At 37.6% G+C, this 22,608-nt stretch overlaps 1 protein-coding gene across 3 annotated transcripts in view; it reads left to right on the plus strand.

Annotated features, from left to right (window-relative positions):
- The first annotated feature begins 5,059 nt into the window (after positions 1-5,059).
- The window catches only part of LOC127841820 (polyhomeotic-like protein 2), a 43,259-nt gene continuing 25,710 nt past the window's right edge, over positions 5,060-22,608 (plus strand). For all 3 annotated transcript variants that reach the window (XM_052370928.1, XM_052370929.1, XM_052370931.1), the window contains exons 1-9: positions 5,060-5,154; positions 12,241-12,368; positions 13,278-13,556; positions 13,851-13,991; positions 16,214-16,304; positions 19,081-19,205; positions 20,220-20,411; positions 21,301-21,385; positions 22,261-22,331. In XM_052370928.1, coding sequence (XP_052226888.1) covers positions 12,267-12,368; positions 13,278-13,556; positions 13,851-13,991; positions 16,214-16,304; positions 19,081-19,205; positions 20,220-20,411; positions 21,301-21,385; positions 22,261-22,331 — 1,086 coding nt within the window. In that variant the 5' untranslated portion in view covers positions 5,060-5,154; positions 12,241-12,266. The remainder of the gene's footprint in view (positions 5,155-12,240; positions 12,369-13,277; positions 13,557-13,850; positions 13,992-16,213; positions 16,305-19,080; positions 19,206-20,219; positions 20,412-21,300; positions 21,386-22,260; positions 22,332-22,608) is intronic.

Raw genomic sequence — 22,608 nt, forward strand, 5'->3', positions numbered from 1 at the left:
AAGGCGATGTGAGTCTCTGCCGAATTTCTCGATGATTTTTTGAATAAAAATATTCCTGTCAGTGTTGATCCGATCCCTGTGAACCTCATCGTGAGAGGTTCCCGAGAGCCTGTTGCCGGACATCGTGGATCTTAGCCATGTCTTGACTTGTCTAAATGTGCTAAAATGATCGTTCCACCGTACAAGTGGTTGTGGCAGGGTTAATACTAGTAATATGATGATCACCTAACGCACGGCCGGAAACAAATCCGTTTTTTGACCAAGTCAACACAATCTTACTCATTCTGTTTGATGGATTCCTTCTTGTTCCTGTTGTACCATGACGTTGCGTCTTGTTCAAAATTATCGATTTGATAAAATTCGGCGATGGTTAGGACTGCATCTTTTTAGTATGATCGATTGAAATTTTGATGTAGTTCGGATGGAGTTGATCTAGCATGAATGCAGGCATATTAGATTTTGAAAATCGGCTTCCTAGAGACTAAATCAGGGAGTCCAAGTACTGAATATAAATCGTGCGTCGAAAGTATTCTTCACTGGTTCCACCAACATTAACGCGGTGTACTTGACGGCCACATTGCCGTGGCATTGTCATTATAACACGAATATCTTCGGCTGTTTTTAATGCCGTACCGAATATATCCTCCGCGGAAATCGAATCCGCATTTTTTAGATGATCGGTGAACATCGATGACACTGATTATGTCTAATTGAACAGCCTGAAGTACTTGCGTGATGGGCTCTTAAATGGACGAATATTTGGCTATTATGTGGAGCGTTATCACAAATGTCGCCGTTGCACTTGCCGTCCATAGCTGATGTGCAGTCTGTCGTCCTTTCGTATTCTGTTCGTTTTGCGTTACATATTTTAACTGACGGCATATTTCGATGAAATGGTTAGCAAAGATTCGTATGCTTTTTTACTTTGCAGTCCACCTTGTTTCGCTTTACAATGGTGTGTGTCGGAACTAGCCGTCTTCTCTTAGGGCTCTCTCTGAAATACTTAATGTTTGCTTTCACAGTCCCTTTGTGCGTCAGATATTGTATTTAGATGCTATATGAGAAAAGTCACTGTGACACCCCCCCCCCCCCCCCAGGAAAAGACGCCCATGATTTAAAGAGACCTTCAAAAATGTATGTTGTGCAATGGCGTCAGAGATTTGATGCGAAATATCCTCCCTACGCGGAGGTTGCTGCGAGGTAGCATTTGGAGCGTTTTGATCATCATATTTTTGCCTGAGTACAAAGTAAGAGTGTGCAGTTACCTGCTATTTTGACGTGTATCTTTTCCTCAAAATTTATTTGAGTAGCTGGAAAACGGGGCTAAATGCTTTCGCCTAAAAAGTCGTCCCATTTTATCCCGTACTGTCCGTAACAATAAATAAATACAAATAAGTTTTTCAATGCAATGGCCAATGTCGTTCCGTTTTTTAGAACTCCCACAATTGTCCGTCTTTCCGACCATCCGTCCTTCCGATCGTGCGTCGAGTTGTTGTTTTTTGTCGTGCTTAAGTAAAAAAATAAGGTATTGTAACATGACAGTTTGTATGGCCCTTTTAATCAAACATAATTATATTTTTCACTTTTTTGTTGCTAAAAACGTCCTGCTATAGCCATTAACTTTACATACATTTTAACCAGCATCTGGACTTGCACACCAGATTTGTGTTATTTTCATTTAATTTGTTTGGAGCGTAACTCAATATGTATTTATTTAAAAATAATTTATATTTATTAACCAGCACTTGAACTCAATTGTTTGAGCTCACTTGTGTAGCTGTGATACAAAACATTCAAAGCGCTGAAGGCACAGAATTTGTTAGCTGTTGTATAATCTTAGACGCAACTCAGTTTTCAAAATTATGTTATAGCTTTTTATATCGCAAGTTTGAAATGACCACCACCCATTCAAATTTATAAAGAGTGTGTCTTAAAACACAGGTCGAGATGTGTTGTTTTTGTCCAAATCATTGATACAGGCTAATCAGTGTGCACAGGCTAATCTTATTTGACATGCTTTAAGCCCCGTTTTCCCTGAAAGCAGCCAATATGTACAAATTTCAACGATAAACACTAGACTGGCCAACGTTGTCTTACAAGCTTTTAAATACACACTATGTACTGTACCAGTGAGATCAGGCAGATTCGTCGTCTGCTTAAATTTAATGGAGTTATCAACACAGGCAGTCACAGATTACGGTTCCTACCGTAGCTAAGGCATACTGATTTGCAAAATTGCGTCTGCATTATTTGTGAGCTAACGCTCACAAATAAAAGGTGAAATGTGGTTGCATCCAAGTCCTTAGGAAATAGTTCTAGTTTAAAATCCACTGGTAGTTTCGCATGCATCATTGAACGCATAGAGCAAGGAAAGGTCGAATACTTAATTATGTATGAATTTTCCTTAAAACGGTAGAGTCATTGCCTTATTACCTGAATGTTTGGAACACATAGTGTTCCATCCGAAGCTGTATAGTTTAGAGTTATTTATTGTTGGGTTTAAGGTCATTAGGGTCAGTGATTAACATTTTCTTTTCATTGCATTGTTAAATCTTCTCAAGTATTTTAAATATTTAGACTTTCTCTTAGCTGCATTTTAAGTACACGAATAAATAAACGAATATAATAGAACGCATCTATGTATGTATACGTTTAAAATTCGGAGTCGTTAGCTCAAATTTGCTCTTAAAATACAACTATGCCGCGGTAGCAAATTAATACGTCCGGGCAAACATCTCGCCAATACGTTATTGTTCATTTAGAAAGCACGTTTGAAGGTAAACATTTCCTTACAAGGCGCAGTCATGTTCATGGCAGCCCAAACCCAAACATAAAACATGAGTGCAAACCACCGTAAAAGATTTCTGTGGATAGGCAAACAGCTCATTAAGCCAATGAAAAGAAGCTGGAATCAGATTCGTATGATGATGAAGACGCGCGATTATGACACACGCAGATATATTTGTTTAAGACTTCACCACCGCAAATTGGTGTGTTAGGTTTGGATTTAAGCTCCTCTGGGCACCAACTGCTCCAGGTGAGTTTTTTTTATCAGTTTATGTCTGGCGCCGTGCTTTGTGCTGTATGAGACTTTCTTGAATGCTTATCTCGATATTATCTCGACCACGTTCGAATTTTGGTCACGTGTGTCAAAACAATATTTCCGAGTCAAATCTTATGAAAAAATTTTACCACTGTAAAAACACATCTGGGGCTTAAGCTTGTTGAAACTTGAGAGTGATTACGTTAACAATATAATTGCCAAGTTCGAACTTGGGTAATGTGTTATCAAAAACAAGGTCACCAAGTCACCATGACCTCGATCATTGGGGCGTATAAGGACAACAATCTCCGTCGTGATTAATTCTGAAAATAGTTCATAAAATTATCAATATGAACAAAGCAACACATCAGTGATATTTGTCCGTAGAAATGATTGGAACGCTATTCAAAAACGCACTGAACTATAAATATTATATAATATTTTTTGTATTCATGAGGTTCATTGCATTAAACAGTGAATTGCAATTGTGTAAGGATGTTGATGATAATAATTATGCTTGTACTGATGCCTATATGTTAGTATCCGTTAAAGGATGTTATACAGTTTGTAACTTCTTAGCAGAAATGTCATTCCATTACCGTTGTGTAGAAATACCATAATCCCACACCATATGTACCCGGGTAATTATAACGCAGCTCATGAGCCCTAACTCGGATTATAAACAGCAAACTGGGCCATGTGATTCAGTGTTTTTGTCGTCATAAAGAACATAACAATGACTTTTATAAATTTAGATTCTAGAAAAATGTCATTCTACTCATTGAGAACTAAACGGGTAAAAAAATAAGGCCAACGAAACTGGGTCGGTTCACTTCTTAATCATTTTAAACGATGTTTTCAAACCAAATAAGGTTAATACACGCACCAAATGTTTGCAAGTCGAAGAAGAGTATTCCGAAAATGGAAAATGGACGTATGCATTATGATTTTGTTGGAACGGTACTTGTCTATAAAGTACCGGTATACATCGACTTAAATTTTGATACGACATTCGGAGCAAACATTAAATAAGTTAAATATTTGTCTTTACCTTTAAATAAGTGAAGTTAAGCTAATTTATTTTTTTCTGTTCTTGTTGTCGTTCTTGCAAGTAAATGATGCTTTAATAATGACATGTGTGCCATTTAATACTAAAATTTAATTTCAGCTATCGGTTGTATTGGTTGGAATTGGACCACGAATAATTAAAATGTAGTTTCCTTATATTGCATTGACTTAGTTAATCCTGGCCCGAAATGAAACTACTTAACAATTTACAGAGGCGATATCGGTAAGTGAAGCACTTTTTTTGTAGGCACTCGCTCATGTATCAAAATCTGCTGCGTTAGTAGTAGAAGTATATTATATTGTAGCATTATCAAATTAATTAATATTCATCGATGCTATGATGTAAAGTAAAACATCATTAGTTTGAAAACAATTAAGCAAACTATATGCGGATTGCGGAAATTCTGCACATTGAAGGTGCTACTCTACAGTAAGACGCCCGCGCGAAAGTCCCGATGTCAATGCATATCATGATATTTAGGGGCTTACCAGATATTTATTATTGCAAATAATGGGAACATTCACACAGTTCTGAGCTAGAAAACCAAGTCCAATTGTCTTTAAATGAACCCGGTCATCATCATACTGGCGGGTTAATCTTCTATTGAATTATTTGTTATATTGGTTGTTGATTGTTTAATAAAAGTTAAAGATGTTTTATCACAGTATAACCAAAGAAGAAATCAAGTATTACATAAAGAGATTCGATCAGTCGGAAGCACTTATCAACCACAACCAATTAAATAATTTAAAAGTGGTCAAACGCATGCAGTCGGTTTCCCTCACCAAGCAGAGAAGTCGGAATTTCATAACTTATCCATACAAACGATCTGTCGAGAAAAGATTTGAAATCCTTGACAAAAAATCCCCTGCTTCGTGCGAAGAGGTTGATGAGACACTAACATATTATGGTTGTTTTTAACCGGCTTTGCACTATTTACGAATAATAATGATACTGACACCGATCAAAACTGGGTCAGACATGGCGGCTTAAAGAACCAAAACAAAGACGTTATTATCTGATTTACACTTTCATTCCGTTGGTAAGCGCTATCAAATGCCAGCAATTTATTTAATGTTCCAGTTTTAATCAATTTAAATGTTTGTAAAACTGATACGCATTTCTATAGAGTGTTTTCTTATCGGCCATTGTTGACTAATTGACATTACCAATTAAATACTGATAAAAAACATAAATAATCTTTAGGTTTTGACATAATCTTTGTCATTCATGATTTTTTATGCATTATGGTCACTCCCCTTTTAGTGAACCAGGAAATGCATGTACAGTCAAGTTACCATTACCGGATAAGTAGCGTAATAAAATTGTTCTGGTGAAAAGCAATACATGTTTTGAGACTTCTTTTACACCAATTTGATTAAATATTACCTTTGCTTACTGATTCAGCACATAGTCCTATTTGTGATACCTTTTTTATGCCGCAGAATTCATGCATTAACGGATCAGTTGTAGCATAAACTGGTCACGTGATAAAAACCACTCAGGGGGCATCTAACACGCTATTTGAACTGTCTAATCACGAACTGTGTTGTTTACCATGACCAAATTACATTTCCAGTTATAAATCATATTCATTTTTTTGTTATTAATTGTTTCCTATATGTGATCTTGTATCTACACTTTACGCATGGTGTTCTTGTTTGAATTATCCAAGCAAACCCTGATCATCGGATCACTATACAGACCACCTAACAGCGATCACACATACATGGAAGAAATGAGAACCGTAATCAGCATCCTACATCAACATAAGTGGGACGCTACAATATGGATTGCTGGTGACGCCAATCTGCCTGACATCAATTGGAATACCAATACCATCAACGGTAATTCGTACTCCAGCAAAATTAACCAAACATTTCTTGACATGATTGCCAATCTGGGGGCAGAACAGTGCATAACATTTCCAACAAGAGGTTATAACATACTTGACCTTTTCATAACAAATAGGCCATCACTGGTAGAGAAGATCAAGCCAGTCCCAGGGGTCAGTGACCATGACATTGTATTTGTGCAGGCCTCAACACGTGTTCCCAGAGCCAAACCACCTCAGAGAAAGATTCTGCTTTGGAAACATGCTGACCTTGCTACCACCCGAACAACTATTGACACATTTCGCGACATCTTTCTCAACAGACATAACTTGGATACAGACATCAACACTCTTTGGAAAGAATTTAAGCAGTTCTGTATCAACACCATAGAAAAACATGTTCTATCCAAACTGGCAACACAACGTTTCAACCAACCCTGGTTGAATCGAAAGATCAAGCGCCTATCAAGACAAAAGAAGAGGGCCCTGAGGAGTTCCAAACATACAGGGAAACCAGAAGACCTCACTCGATATAAACAGCTGCAAAAGACAGTCCAATATGAGTGTAGAAGGGCATACAACACTAACATCAGCGATACAATATCTGAAGATCGCAACCCTAAGAAGCTGTATTCCTTCATCACAACAAGAAGATGTGACAGCAGTGGTATTGCCCCCCTGAAACATGATGGACTCTTGTATAACGTCTAAGCAATGCTCCAGATAATTATTTGGGAAATAGGGTTTTCACCCATCGATTTTGAAAAATAGGGTGATTTCATTCTTGAAATAGGGTGAAATGATTTATAAAAATGCATACCATAAAATCATTGCTGCTTTACTTTTGTTGGAGCTTGCACACTTGTGTTGATTCAATAAAACTGTAAACTATCATAATTAACTTTAATAAACTGAAGTTTCATAACATCTTTAATCCTTGAAAATGTCCTTAATATAAACTTTAATGTTAAAAAAAATAAATAACACGAATTTGTCTGTACTTATTGGCTCTTGCTTTCTTGGTTCGAAAAAGTTTGCAATCGACTGATATTTTGGCGCAACAATTGCGGACGTCTTTCAACCTCTCTTAAACATTTTGATTTCGCATCCTAATAGAAACTGAAAGTACAGACGCTTTACAAATACATGCACAATGAGCGACGAATTATGTCAGATTGAAAACACATGTATGTCTTTGTCACTTATTTGGTCAGACGCTTTATTTAACTGTGTAATCTAGTCCGCAGAGCGTTTTAATAATTTTGACTGCTTCGTTATCTGTGCGCTTGCTGAATGAAAGCGTCGCCGTGTTATGATAATAATTCCAAAGTTAAGAGAAAATTTCGAAAACGAGCAAAACATTTTCGATCGAAGCTATTGCAGCGTACGCATCAAATTTGACGAATTTGCGTAAAAGTCAAATTGGTTGCGTTTTCAATATGCATGATATTGTATTTCTTTGCGTTTTAAAACATTTTAATAGGGTGAAAGACGCAGATACGCAGCTTATCTGGGGCACTGGTCTAAGGCTGCACTTTACAAGTGTGTTCACAGAAGAGGACCCAAGTAACATCCCAAAGATGAGCGGTACACCATACCCTTCAATGGCAACCTTCAACATCGGAAATGAGGGTGTACACAAACTCTTGCGGAATCTGAACCCATACAAGGCAACAGGACCTGATGCCATCCCTACAAGGTTCCTTCAAGAATTTGCAAGTGAACAATCACCTATGTTGAGCCTCATCTTTCAGGCCTCTCTGTCACAGGCCTGTGTGCCTGATGACTGGAAGCAAGCATTGGTGGCTCCAATATTCAAGAAGGGCGACAAAAGCACACCTGCCAACTACAGGCCTATCTCCCTAACCTCCGTCTGCTGCAAAATCATGGAGTACATCATGCACAGCCAGATAATGCAGCATATGGTAGACCTGAACATTCTGTCAGACCCACAGCATGGGTTCAGGAAGCGCCGGTCATGTGAGACGCAACTACTCCTGACCCTACAGGACCTCTCGTCAGCTGTTGACTACGGTGAGCAGATAGACGCCATCTTACTTGACTTCAGTAAGGCGTTCGACAAGGTTCCGCACGAACACCTTGCTGTGAAACTGAAGCACTACGGCATAAGTGAAAACATTCTCACCTGGATCAAAAGCTTCCTTTCAAACCAAAGTCAACAGGTACAGGTCGAGTGTGTACAGTCAAACCCAGCACCAGTGACATCGGGTGTCCCTCAAGGCTCGGTGTTAGGACCCTTGCTCTTCCTGGTGTACATCAACAACATGCCCTCCAAAGTTCAATCCACAACAAGGCTATTCCCGGATGACAGTCTTCTGTACAGAAAGATCAAGTCTCCAGAGGATGCACAGATACTGCAGAATGACCTCAATGCCCTACAGGAGTGGGAAACAACTTGGAAGATGTCCTTCAACCCAGACAAATGTTAGGTACTGAGGATTACAAGAAAGCGAACCCCGACACAAGCAGACTACAGCATCCACGGGCACCAGCTAGTCTTAGTCAAGACAGGAAAGTACTTAGGCGTGACACTTGCCGGTGATCTTTCCTGGAAACCACACGTGGACAGCCGCACTAAGTCTGCCAATAACTCTCTCGCCTTCCTCCGCAGAAACCTCTCAAGCTGCCCGAAAGACATAAAGTTGCAGTGCTACAAGTCACTAGTCAGACCTGTCCTCGACTACGCATCAGCAGCTTGGGACCCTCACACACAGGCATGCATACAACAGTTAGAGGCTGTGCAGCGAAGAGCAGCGCGATTCATCACAGGCAACTACAGGAGTACAAGCAGCACTAGCCAGATGATCGCAGACCTTGGGCTTCCTACCCTAGAACTCTGCCGCAAGCATTCTAAACTTCTGATGATGTATCGGATCACATATGGTCTTCTCGACATTCCAGCCACCGATCCTCTCCAGCGATCCACCACATCTACATGAGGACGTGGTCTCGAAGACATGGATGGTGCAGTGGTCCGTTACTGGATACCGTGCTGCAGAACAGACACCTACCGCCACTCCTTTATCTCTGGAGCTTGATTGTGGAACCAGCTACCAAAGCATCTCACAGTTCTACAGACCTCAGAGTCATTCAGGGAAAGACTGGCTGGCCTCCAATTCAAACATTGAGCTTTCCTGACTGTACATATTATAAACATTAAAGGTTTTATTTTTAACTGCACTCTCACGATCACCTTGTATATAACAAATGTACGAGTATGCTCCAGAGTGAGATAAGTACATCACATGGAAGAAGAAGAAGATCTGTTGCAAATCATAAAAAGATCAAAAATATATGGGCATCTTATAAACCATGTAAACTGAATCATATCTAATCATCGATATTGAACATGAAACATAAATAAAACATTTAAATTGAGATCATTTATTGAAATAATCAACAAGATTGGCATATATTTTAATAATATATTTTATCAATATGCATATTATCACGCTTGATCCGTTATTGCCCTAATTCTTGATTTCATTTAAGGTGTTGCAAAATCTTAAACACGAAGCAAAACTGTAATGGACTTTTGCAGGCAAAAAGACTACCAAATGGCCTTGAAATTAATGCGTAAACTTCTTACTTTTCAACAGAGCAATAGCATGTGGCCGCGAAAAATGTTCAACCTTGATTTGGAAACGAGACTGAAGTAAACACAGTCATATATACATGTCGGCGAAACATACCGAAATGTTTGACAAAGAGTAGCTCCGATTACGACTCAATCAATGCGTTTTAAAGAACAGGCCTTGAAGATGCTGTGTGCAAAATACAATGTATCATCTAAAAATGTCAACTATTTATCGCGATACGCAGTCTTGAACATCAAAGTGATACGCTATGGGTAATGATCCGGTAATGGTAACTTGAATGTATATTAAAAAGAAGTTGACTTTTTAAATAAAGATTCTTTTTATTGCATGTTTTACTGTATCAAAATCAATCATCCAGTCACCTGTTCTGGTCAGGGTGTAGTCCAAATGATTAGACGACTGACAGACGTACTCGGTAGTAATCGACCAATTACGTCAATGTATATCGACCTCATATTTATAGGATTTGTCGGGGTGGAAGGGCCGGTCATCAATTTTGGTTATGAAAAAAGGTCAGTTACCTGTTTTGGTTGAGGCATAAATGACAGTCACATGTGTTGGTCAAGGCAGAAGGGTCAGTCACCCTTAATAGTTTGGGTGGAAGGGTCGGTTACCTGTTTTGGTCGGGGTGAATGGGTCTGTCACCTGTTTTGGTCCATCTTAAATATTTTATGGATGAGCTCTATTCCAAGAAACAAATGATGTCATAATTCAGGGCCCTCGATCTGTCAAATTCACAGCCTAAATTTTGCCGCATTCCTCCACCTGATTTTTTATAGATAGATGTGTCTCATGATTATTATATCCCAATTCTATTTTAATTTAATCTTGTCAAACATACTTAATTATGAAAAAAGCAATGAATATAGTGCAAACATGTACAAATGTAATAATTAGAGAGTAAGTAAAAAATCCCCCAAAAAGGGAAACTCAGCGAAAAATTCCCCCTGCTATGTGTAGTGACCCGCTTCCCCTAAAATGGATTGAGGGCCCTGTAATTTTTGGTTTACATTATAAAAGTCAATACGGATGACTTCTTGCTACATGTTTTTTATACCTAGGCCAGGAATAATAGAGTACAATTTAACATTCAATTAATAATGTGTATCTTTGTAAGACTTATTCAACAAAAAATGTGTTAACAGCAATCATAGTCTCACTGTCAATGTCCAGGGATCATCCTAGAGGGGGACGTAGGCGACATTGTCGCCCTACGATGCTTGATATCGCTTTCTGATTACATCAAAGCGAAAACAAAATCGCTGACATTTTCCAACATTTTCTCCTTTGATAATCTGCAGTGCGTGTGCGCAATGTTGTCACCAAGCTGCCATTGCTAACTGTGTGCAATTATCGGTTGTCTGATCTACTGATAGCGACAAGATTTGCTATGCATCACTAACCGCTGATGCAAGTCGCCTTGGTTTATTCCAGTCAAGGCATTGTGTACACGCCGGTCTTACAGACAATAGTGTATTGACGTAACCATCAATGTATAGAATGCAAGTCGAGGCTCCCGACCTCGTTTACAGTTTTTCAATCGGCTCTTGTTAAAACAGTCAGAATCTCAATGCTAAATTTCAGTCATAATATATTTGAGTACTGAGCTTAACAAATATCACAAACAGAGAAACAGACTTACACATTAAAAGTTTAATCCAAAAACTCAGTAAAAAGCATATTGGAACCTTCCATTAAAAGTCAATAATGTCATTCAAACATTAGAATTACCGGCACGCGGCACTGAGTTGGGAGAATTACAATTTAGGTTATTTCAGAATGTTATGGTGTGTTACATCAATTTATGAATAATCGAATAAAACACAACAACAAATCTTGACGTTCTTTATAACATTTTTATAGAATGACGAATAAACATGCAGTGTTACGGATGGTCTGGTTGACAATATTTGGCAATGTACTAACCAGAGATTGCACCTAGAAAGACTAAAAAAAATAACCAAATGCTAGGGCTCTGCCCTTTATTCCCCTTATCCTACATCCTCAGGCTCTTGGCTTAAGTAGTAATTACATATGAATGAAATGTGTATTTTGGCCAAATAAAGCACATTTTTTACAGTTCTTAGGAGAGCAATATCTTTATAACATCATGGCAGTTTAAAGTAAAATGTTTAGTTAGTGTTTCAGCATATTTTATCTTAGATATATGTATGTTTATTAATTGTAAAACATTAATATTGAAGTACATGTGTACCTTTATGCGTTAGATCAAAGGTCGGCTTACTTCTCCCTAATAAAATTGGAAGGAGTCACTTCTCCCTAAAATTTTGGGCTAGGATGATCCCTGAATGTCAATTAAAAGACATTTTAATGAAAGTCATGTCATGTGATCAAACAACAGTGGCTGCCTAATTTGATTACTGAAAACTTTGCTATTGAAGTTTTCTCCATAATTTTAGGTCGCCCAATGTCAGATAATATAGAAAGCAAAATGTTTAGTTATACATAAACATAAGCACAACTAGATTGACCGGCCTCCTGTCAATACTGGTCCTAGTCTAATAAATGAGACGTTAAACGCAAAGGGCTGAGATATAGAAGTAGGTAAATATTGGCTTAGTGAAAAACATCGGTTTGCTTCCCCGCCTCCCACGCTTAAAGAGAAATGCTGGAGCGTGTTTCATATTATCTTGGCTTGATTATTCCCTTCCAGTGTCCATGAAGGCATGATTATAGACGATGGCAGATAGTCAGCAACAATCACAACAACAACAGCCCTCTCATCAACCACAGCTGCAGCAGCAACAACAGCAGCAGCAAAATAATCCTGTTCAACAACAAGTTGGTTTTTAATGAGAAAGCTACTTTCCTTAAAAACTGAGTCCGAATGCTTATAACTTAAATACTTTCTTTTTTATTCAATAGTAAAAATATAGTTAAACAGTAGATTGTTGCTGCATTGATTGTTATTTTGCACAAGCAGCACTTGCCTTCTTACTTAAATCCTCATTTACAAGCATTTTTTTATGCCCCCGGATCGAGGATCAGGAGCATATTGTTTTTGGCCTGTCTGTCTGTCATTCATTCATTGTGTGTGTCCAAGGTTAAAGTTTGGTCATAACTTTTTGAATATTGAAGATAGCAACTTTGGCATGCATGTATCTCATGAAGCTGCACTTTTTGAGTGGTGAAAGTCAAGGTCAAGGTTATCCTTCAAGGTAAAAAGTCAAAAAATACAATCCAAGGGAAGTAATAAGCTTTAAAAGGGAGATAATTTCTAAACCTGCCACATGCTATATTGATTTTTTATTTCAAAGCGGAGCAATAGGGGGCATTGTGTTTCTGACAAACACTTCTCTTTTTTCAGTTTTGATTTGCCGTGACTGCAATTGTTTAGGTTTTGTGAATTACTTATAAGCCTCTGTTGTGCATTCAGCTTCAGCAAACGTTCCACAAAAACTGTTGTTTCATATTACCCCCTACAAGAATTTAAAGCAAATATTTGAGTAGTTTTTTTAACAATCATGTTGAACAATGCTGTTGCAGGAAATATAACGTAATTTCATTCTGCAACAGTAAACCAGTCGCCAGTTTCGTGTTTTAATAAAACTACCTGTTAGTACATTTCATGATTTGCTATCTATTGCAAATGTTTGCAGCGATCAAACTGTTCTGTTAGATTGGCAAACATTTCCAAGCATTCAATTTAACAAACTGCTCTACTGGTATCACGTTCCTTCCTCACATCAGGCAGTGAGACAGATGAGTCAGCAAAATCAGCAGACTGGTTCCCCAGCTGTACAGCATGCTGCTGGGAACCAGACAAGTCAACAACAACAACAGCAACAACAACAACACCCGCAGCAGCAAGCCATACAGCCCCAGCCCATTCAGCCTCAACAGCAGCAACAACCCCAGAATATCCAGCCCCAACCACAGCAGCAGAATCTTCATCATCAACAGCATCAGCAGCAGCTACAGCAACAGGCCATCCAGCCTCAGCAGATTCAGTCCCTTCCACAATTGCAGGTAGTTATTTTTGTGCAAAATTTTATTGAATTTGTGATATGTCCACATTTGCAGCAGCTTAACTAGAAGAAAATGAATCTTCATTCTTTATAATACATGCATTTCATTGTAAGGAATTGTGTCTTAAATAACTGTAAACTTATCTCTCCAGCGAGACTTTCTTTAAAGGAAAAATAAAACAAAACATAATGCGTTGTCCCTGATTATCCTGTGCAGACAGCCCAGGCTAATATAGTATGACACTTTATGCACAATTTTTCCAGAATGCAACTCAATTAATAATGGCTATTACAGATAGCCCCTCAGCAGCAGCATGTGATGCCCAACCTGCACACGATGACGTCGGTTCCTCTAAGCATGGCCATGTCTGGCAACCCCATGACTGCCAGCCTCACAGGCGGAAACCTTCGGCCACAGATAGGCCAGCTGCAACAGGTATACTGGTACATTCATTGTACTTTTCACTGAGATTTCAATTTGTCTTTCTCTGCCCTATAAACACAATATTGTAAATAATTAACTATAAAAAAAGGTTATGGTTAAAATCTGAAAAGTTTATAGTCAGTATACTGTTTTTACATGTAGCTCATCAGAGCACAACGTGCTCATGGTGAGCTTTTGTGATAACCTTTCGTTGGTTGTCTGGCATGCATTGCACGTTGTCAATATTTACCTTGTTAACACTCTAGAGGCCACATCCAATCTTCATGAAACTTGGTCAGAGCATTTATCCCAATAATATCTCATCTGTGTTCAAAAATGGTTCTAGTTGGTTGAAAAACATGGCCGCCAAGGGTGGGACAGTTTTTCTTATACTGCTGTAGAAAAACTTTGTCAAAGTTTCATGAAACCAGATCAGAATTGTTTGTCTTAATGATATCTGGACTCAGTCCGAAAATGGTTCCAGTTTGTTAAAAAACTCGGAAACCAGAGGGCGGGGTAGTCTTCTTTATGAGGCTATAGTAAAACCTTTTTAACACTCTAGAAGTCAATTTAGTGGTCCAATCTTCATGAAACTTGGTCATAACATTTGTGCTAATGACAGCTGGGCTTAGTTCATAAATGGTTCCCCGCGGTTGAAAACCATGGCCGCGAGGAGGCAAGGCAGTTTTCCTTATAGCCTTAGCTATATAAAATTGGTCACTAGATCAAATAAAGAAAACATGTTAAAATGTATACCATAGATTCACATTCTTTGTCTTATAATCATGAACATTGTAAGAACTTTTGTTCAGATGATATCTCAGCCTAGGTCAAAAAGTTTCATAATTACTAATACTTTATAAAAACTTAAGTTTTCAGACACTCTAAGTTTTCAGACCCCTGACCCTTTTTTAGCCAAAATAATTATTTTAGTTACTATATTTTCAGACGACAGGTTTTCGTCCATAAATAATTACTCCATTTTTTTGGAAAGTATATTTTACAGTGCTATTTTACTAGATTGCTGTCCTGTTTTCGCTTATATGGGGCCCTTTGATCATGGAGTGTTACAATCGGATTAAGGTCATAAAACCTGGCATTGAATGCCCTGAGGGCAATGGACAATTACAATTTTATTATTGGGTAGATTTTCATGTATACTGGTAATAAACAATAGTTTCAACCAGCATTTGAAATGATATCATATTCCCGAAGTAGCATGGTTGTTTTTTTCTAATGTTTTTATACCATTTCAGGTAAGAGATTGCAAATTAGTGAAGTTGTACTTTACTTAAGGCAGAGAAAGGAGAGTACAACACAATAAAATTATTGCACATTTATTAATTGGTTTTATTTCAATATAATGATTGACAAACAAACATCACATGCATGTCTCTAAATGTTTGGACACTGGTACTTTTTGAATATTTTTTGTATCTAAATTTTCGGGCACAACAAATATTTATTTTTAAGTGTCAGAAAAAGTTCCTTATGGTCTCAGATGAGTGCTTAAGGGCCCATGGACCTCTTTTTTCTATTCATTAGTGATGGGAACAAATGTTCAAATATATCAAATTAAATATGTCGAAAAATTAGAATCCTTAGTTCTGATTAATATATTTAATTTGTATGCATGGAAACTTCCAAGTGATAAGTCACATTTTTGTGCCCCCGGATAGAAAGTTGGAGGGGGTATATTGTTTTTGGCCTGTCTGTCATTGTATATGTCAGTGTGTCCCAAAACTTTAACTTTCTTCATAACTTTTGCAATATTGAATGTAGCAACTTGATATTTGGCATGCATGTTTATCTCATGGAGCTGCACATTTTGAGTGGTGAAAAGTCAAGGTCAAGGTCATCCTTCAAGGTCAAAGTTCAATTTTTTTTTTCAAACATTAACCAAAACTTCAACCTTCTTCATAACTTTTGCAGTATGGAACATAGCAACTTGATATTTGGCATAAATGTGTATCTCACGGATCTGCACATTTTGAGTGGTGAAAGGTCAAGGTCATCCTTCAAGGTCAAAGGTAAAAAAAATCAAAGCGGCGCATTAGGGGTCATTGTGTTTCTGACAAACACATCTCTTGTTGGTTAATTGCTGACGGCTTTTGTGCATCAGTCATTTGAATACCATTTCAGTATACGTTTACATCCATACTTTTTATGAATGCCTTCGAACAAGCCAAATCACCAATGCATGAGAGAACTAACCAATCAGATTGTGTTTCTAGGTACAGGTGATACAGCAGAGTCCCACATACATGCCGGCACAATTCGCCTACAACCCACAGCAACAGCAGCTCATGCTGCAGAACATGCAAGGTCAGATTGGCACAATTACTGTGCTTTAACCCTTTACATGCAAGGTCAGATTGGCACAATTACTGTGCTTTAACCCTTTACATGCAAGGTCAGATTGGCACAATTACTGTGCTTTAACCCTTTACATGCAAGGTCAGATTGGCACAATTACTGTGCTTTAACCCTTTACCACTTAAACACGTACTTTGACGTGTTTGTAGTCCCTTAGAAAGTTAAATAAATTTAATTAAAGACCTTTCTTACTGGATTCAAATTTTAAAGGCTTCATTTCCTAGCCTTAAATACTGATGAGCAGCAAACAGCATAAAATCTAAACAGACTGCGAGTTACTCACAGACTGTTCTGGTTTTATGCTGTTTGCACATTTTCACTTTGTCCTGAGTGGGAAATTGGTAGTTTAGTAATTTAAGCTCCGGGCAAATGTGGCAAAATGCATGTGCGTAACATGTCATCCCAAATTAACACATGCAGACTGTCCACACAGGCTAATCAGAGACGCCACTTTTACCTAAAAGGAATTTCTGATAAAAAAAGACTTTTATAAGACAAAAATCCATAACAGTGGAAAGCCATGATAAGCCTGTGCACTATCTGCAAAATATGAGGAAAGGCCTGTGTTTAATACTGTAAGAGGAGAGGATGAAATTCAAAATGCTTGTTGAATAGATATAAAGATGTCTTTTAGTTGTAAAAGTTGTGACAGTGTTTACTATTGTAAAGGTTATCATTAAAAAAACACCGAATTTGGTATGAATTGCACACATTTAGTACAAGGAGAATAATCATTTCACTATTTGCCTTGAAAATGTTTTTAAAAAAAGAGTGTGTGTTTTTTTTTCAAATTAGAAAATTATGCCCTCCCCCCCAACAAAGAATGCTGCATATAGCCGTCACACTGTTAGTCTGTCAAACTGGTTAAAGATGTGTTTCTCAGCCATATCTTGCAATATATTGATGGATTTTTAAATAACTTGGGAAAAATGTCCACCATCATATTAAGACGTGTTTTATGTAACTCCTGTCTATCTGCATTAAAGTTCAAGGTCACTCAAGGTCATATTAATCGATTTTTTTAAACCTATTTATTTAAACTCGATTGCGTAACAAACCTAAGGCTTATATGAAATGCTCTCGATTCCGTTTGCTTGGTGTCTATGGGGGAGATCTAAAAAATGCTGCCACAGTGGTGATTGAACCTGTGACCTGATCGCTAGGCGGACACCATGTCCACTACGCCACGGCAACCTTAATGGATTTTGAAATAGCTTGGCACAAATATAAAGCATTATAAGGCAACGTGTCACATTTAATACCCATCCCTACCTAAAAATTAAATTTAAGTAGCCATAAACAGCTTCCAGTGTTGTTGTTTTACCATTTTGGGAATGGGGCTGGGTCCCTTGTATTGGGAAAAATCATGTTCTTTTTCACTGAAATAGCAGGGTTTTTTTTAGACATAGGGGAAGATGCTGGACGCTGGGTGAAAGTGGAAAATAGAGGGCGAAAGAGACATATTTGGGGAAAAAATAACAAACACAAATGATATTTAGAGTGAATTCCCTTTATCCATTACGTTACATTACGTTATATAGCATGCCCTTAACGACTCAGATGTAAGCACGTTTTGTTTGAGGATTCTTCTACCAACATTGACAGCAATAAAGTGCGAAATGTTCCGCATGACTTTGCAAAAATTAACAGGAACTGCAAACTACACTTTCTAATCCAACTCTGTAGATGCTTAATTCTATTTTAACATGTTTTAGCGACCACCGCAAATGAGCTAGTATTGCGATGGATAATTAAGCAATCAAAATTATCAATAATCAGTTTAAAACTGAAATAAATGCTAAACAACAATATGTTTTGGTGAAAAATGATATTATTGGAGGAGAAATTGTATTTTGTGGGGAAAAAATTCTGATAGGGGAAGACGCCGACTATAGGCGTTACTTTCTTATTAAAAAAAACCTGAATAGGATGTAGTATTTTTTATTTTTGCTAAATTTGAGACTACACGTGATTTCAATATTATATAAACTAAGGTTCAATTTATAGAGCTGGACATAAGATAAATTAAATTTTGGTTCTAAATAAAAAATTATTATTTTTTTGGAAACCTTCAATAGGGAATATTTAGGCCCCATGGGTCCCTCTACTGAACCCAAATTTGAACGAAAAAAAACACACTCTGTCTCCCTATCTCAAAGTTAAAGGTCACTGGTCGTTAACAGCTTGAAAAGTCCTGTCTTGGACATAACTTGCCATATATTGATTACATGTATTATATTTTGGCATAAATGCTAACTGTCAGAAGACAATGGGGTGCATGTTATCGTTTAATTTCTTGTATCCATAACTTTAAAGGCAAATTTGGTCCCGACTGTACCTTTGTCAGTCATTGTGCTATTATAAAGTTAACTTACCACTTATGACACCCATGTGTAGACGGCATTTCGTTTGCAAAACTTGTCCTCCTACTTTAGAGGCCAAGTCTGCACTTAGAGGTCAAAAGTCACGTGGCTATAATCCAGGTGTCTGAGCTGTAAATTTGTTATTCTTTATGTTATTTTAAAATATCTTTAATCAGGAGACTTAATGTTGTGCGTAACTCCTGTCTTATCACCTCAAAAGTCAAGGTCACACTTAGAGGTCAAATTTCTTGCTTGATTGTGACATTAGCTGAGCACTGAGACTAAATCCGCCATTGGGGTCATCCTTGCACTATGGAAACATGTCTTGTTATAGTGATTTATTTTCCCGTTGCAATTTTCAGCGGCCATGCATATGAGCATGAACCCACAGCAGTTGAACATGGCCAACATGGTGGCAATGCAGAACAGACCAAACACAGGCATGTTCACGCCTGGGGCCATATCCATGTCTCAGGCACCTTCCACTGTGAGTACACTGTAGCCACTTTAGTATTGTTTTATTCCAATCCAGTTGGTATTTAGTTTAAACCTATTTATTTTAGCTTGATTGTAAAGAAAGCCTCAGGCTTATTTGAAAAGCTCTCGAGTCCGTTTCCTTGGACTAGAACAAGTACTTGATTTCTATGGTGGAAATCTTAAGAACGCTCCCACAGCGGGGGTCCAGGGTTTTACAGGACCTGATATTTTGTGTCAAATACGCATAAAATGCCAGTCAAGACCCGTCATATTTGTTAATTTGCGTCCCATAGGACGCACAATCATTTTGAGGGATTGGTTCTCGTAATAACAGCAAGAAACTCTGAAAGACAACTGCAGTACGTAATTTTCTAGAAGGATGTACGAGATGTCTTGCTTGTTGATTTATCGACCAATCATGTTATTGTGAACGTACTGTTGCTAGGTGCAAAGTCCCGAATTGAGATGACATTGCGTAAATGTGAGCTATTTATGTCGCTATGAAAGAAAAGCTTACTGAGATTACCATAGGCTTTTATCTGGTAAAAATGTCAAAACAAGGTGACCTACGAGCATTATTTCAAACAAAGTCATATTAGGGCCCACATTTTTATTAACAGGACCCACATAATTCTATTTAATACTGTTCTAGATTACAATATTTGCATTCAAATTTAAATTATCCACACTTCTATTTAAATAAGGTCAAATATTCATGAACTTTGAGATAACCATTACTCAACTCCAAACACTCTCAAAACCAAAGTGAAAATTGCTATGTGTAAACAGCATAAAACCAGAACAGCCTGTGAGTCACTTGCAGTCTGTTCAGGTTGAATCTGTTTGCTGCTCATCTTAGGGTTGGAAATGAAGCCTTACATACTTGAATTTAGTAAGAAAAAGTCTTAAATTAAATATAACATTCTAAGGGACTACAGATGCTTGAAAATATGTATTTAAGTGGTGAAGGGTTAAAGCTCATGTCAGCAGGTTATATATTCCCTTCCATGGATATTTCCAACAGCCTACGTCTGGAACGTTTGTGACAATATCGTCTGCACCAGTCAGTCAGCCCATCACCACGACAACCAGTACTGGCGCTGTGCAGGGCAAAAGTGCCAACAGCAAGCAACAGTCTCAGCAGCAACAACAACAGAATCAGCAACAACAGCATCAACAGCAGCAGCAACAACAGCAGTTACATACAATGGGGCAGGTAAGAAATGGGATCATTCGGCAATATGTCAAATTAATTTATTTTACAGGCACAGTAACCAAGGAGTAACAGTAGAAATAATATTTGCCATCATATCCAACTAGAATTACTTTTAAACATGTTTTGAGATATATTATGGATAAAACAAACTAATCCTTATCCTAGGTACCCTTTGGGCGTAGAATGGGTCATCATTGTTTTAACCTATGGATTGGATGTTTCGTGTCAATGAAATGCAGTACAGGTTGTCTGTACATTATGGTTGTTAAGGTCTAGTTGCAACAACTAGTTCCATGACTGATATTTAATTATTGTCCCCTACCAGTTTCACTGGAGAGGACTTATGGTTTTTGCTGTGTGTGTCTGTGAGTCTGTCTGTTTGTCACACTTTTCTGGATCCTGCGTATCTTTAAAAGTTCTTCATATTTTTTCATGAAACTTGAAACATGGATAGATGGCAATATGGACATTATAAACATCATTTCATTTTGTTCCTACGTCAAAAATTCTGGTTGCCATAACCAAAAAAATATTCTGACAATAGTGGAGCGGGTAGGGGACATATTGCTTGGCAATAGTCTTGTTTTTCTTTCCTTGAAAAGCAGAATAAGACTCCTTTTTTTACAAATTTATTCGATTAAAATAAAGTAATATATAAAATAAATTAACTTCACTGTCAAACCAACAAGGGACAAAACTTTCCGCCTAGACTAGATTTGTGTTATACTAGAGACTTTCTTTAAACGAAAAACTCAATATAAGCCTGTAGTGTCCTCCCTGATTAGCCTGTGTGGTTTTCACAGGCTAATCTGGAAGGACACTTTACACACATGCATTGAGCCCAGTTTTCTCAGAACGTGGCTCATAAAGTTAATATTGTGTTTTCCAGGTACAGCAGGCTCAAGCCACCGCCATGATAGGTGGGAAACCAATCATCTTAGGACAGGCTGGCTCCCTCTTGCAAGGCCAGATAGGTTAGAGTTTAGTTTGAACCTATTTATTTTGGCTCAATTGCATTTTAAGTACTTACCATTATTTGAAATGCTATCGAGTTCGTTTCCTGGGCGTAGAACAAGTACTTGGTGTCTTTGTGGGAGATCTAAAGAATGCACCCACCGTGGGGATTTAACCCATGGTCTCCCGGTCTCTAGGCGGAAACCATATCAATTACACAATTGGGACCTCATTTTTAGGGGAAAGTGATGGTTCATACATGAATCAGACATACATGCACCATAGGGTGATACCTATTAATTGAGCTAAAGATGATACCAGGTTTTTATTGACCTAAGTCTGGTGCCAAATGCTGATAACTCTTATGTCAAAACATAAAACAAACAAACAACAACAACACTTTATTTAAGATACAAACAGAATATGATAAAAATAATTACTTGCTATGACATACACAATTGATGTCTCTGGCTATCTATATACTACATTAAAAAATATTCATGAATTATTATGTAAGAATATTAAAAGGCCATTTAGCAAAGAAATATTTACTGTTTTGCCATGCATATAATAATCATTGTCCTTTAACCATAAAAGTAATTTCTTCTTGAATGTTTAACCCTTTCCTCCATAAGAAGCAAAGTGAAAATGGCTTTTGCAACCATCATAAAACCAGAACAGCCTGCGAGTAACTCGCAGTCTGTTCAGGTTTTATGCTGTTTGCTGCTTATCAGTACCTAAGGGTTCAAAAGGGAAGCCTTAAAGTCTTGAATCTAGTAAGAAAGGTCTTTAATTAATTTTAACTTTGTAAGTGACTACAAATGCGTCAAAATATGTATCTAAGTGGTAAAGGGTTAAACTATTCATGACCATTCACCGTTACTCAACATTGCAGGTGTGATATCAGCTGGCCAGCTCCAGACAACACAGGCCTACGCAACCGGTCAGACCTTTGGACAGTTGCAAGTAGGTACCCAATGAACTAGAAATAGTGGAGATACAGGTGTCTACTTTAGTGAACATCCTTGGAGGAAAGTGATACAAGAAAATTAAAAAACTGAATTGTATTATTGACTTTGTTTATAAATGATATGCGATCATTTTTTTTTTACGTGCTCGTAACTCATTTACAGTTAAATGAGGACAAAAACCAAAACTTCATAAGTCTGGAAACAATGTTAAAAAAGATAAGCTCTTCTTACATATGTATTTGATTATGTTATTTTTCTTTTTTTAAGAAGCT

Source organism: Dreissena polymorpha, chromosome 8 (assembly GCF_020536995.1).
Source record: "Dreissena polymorpha isolate Duluth1 chromosome 8, UMN_Dpol_1.0, whole genome shotgun sequence".
NCBI lineage: Eukaryota > Metazoa > Mollusca > Bivalvia > Myida > Dreissenidae > Dreissena > Dreissena polymorpha.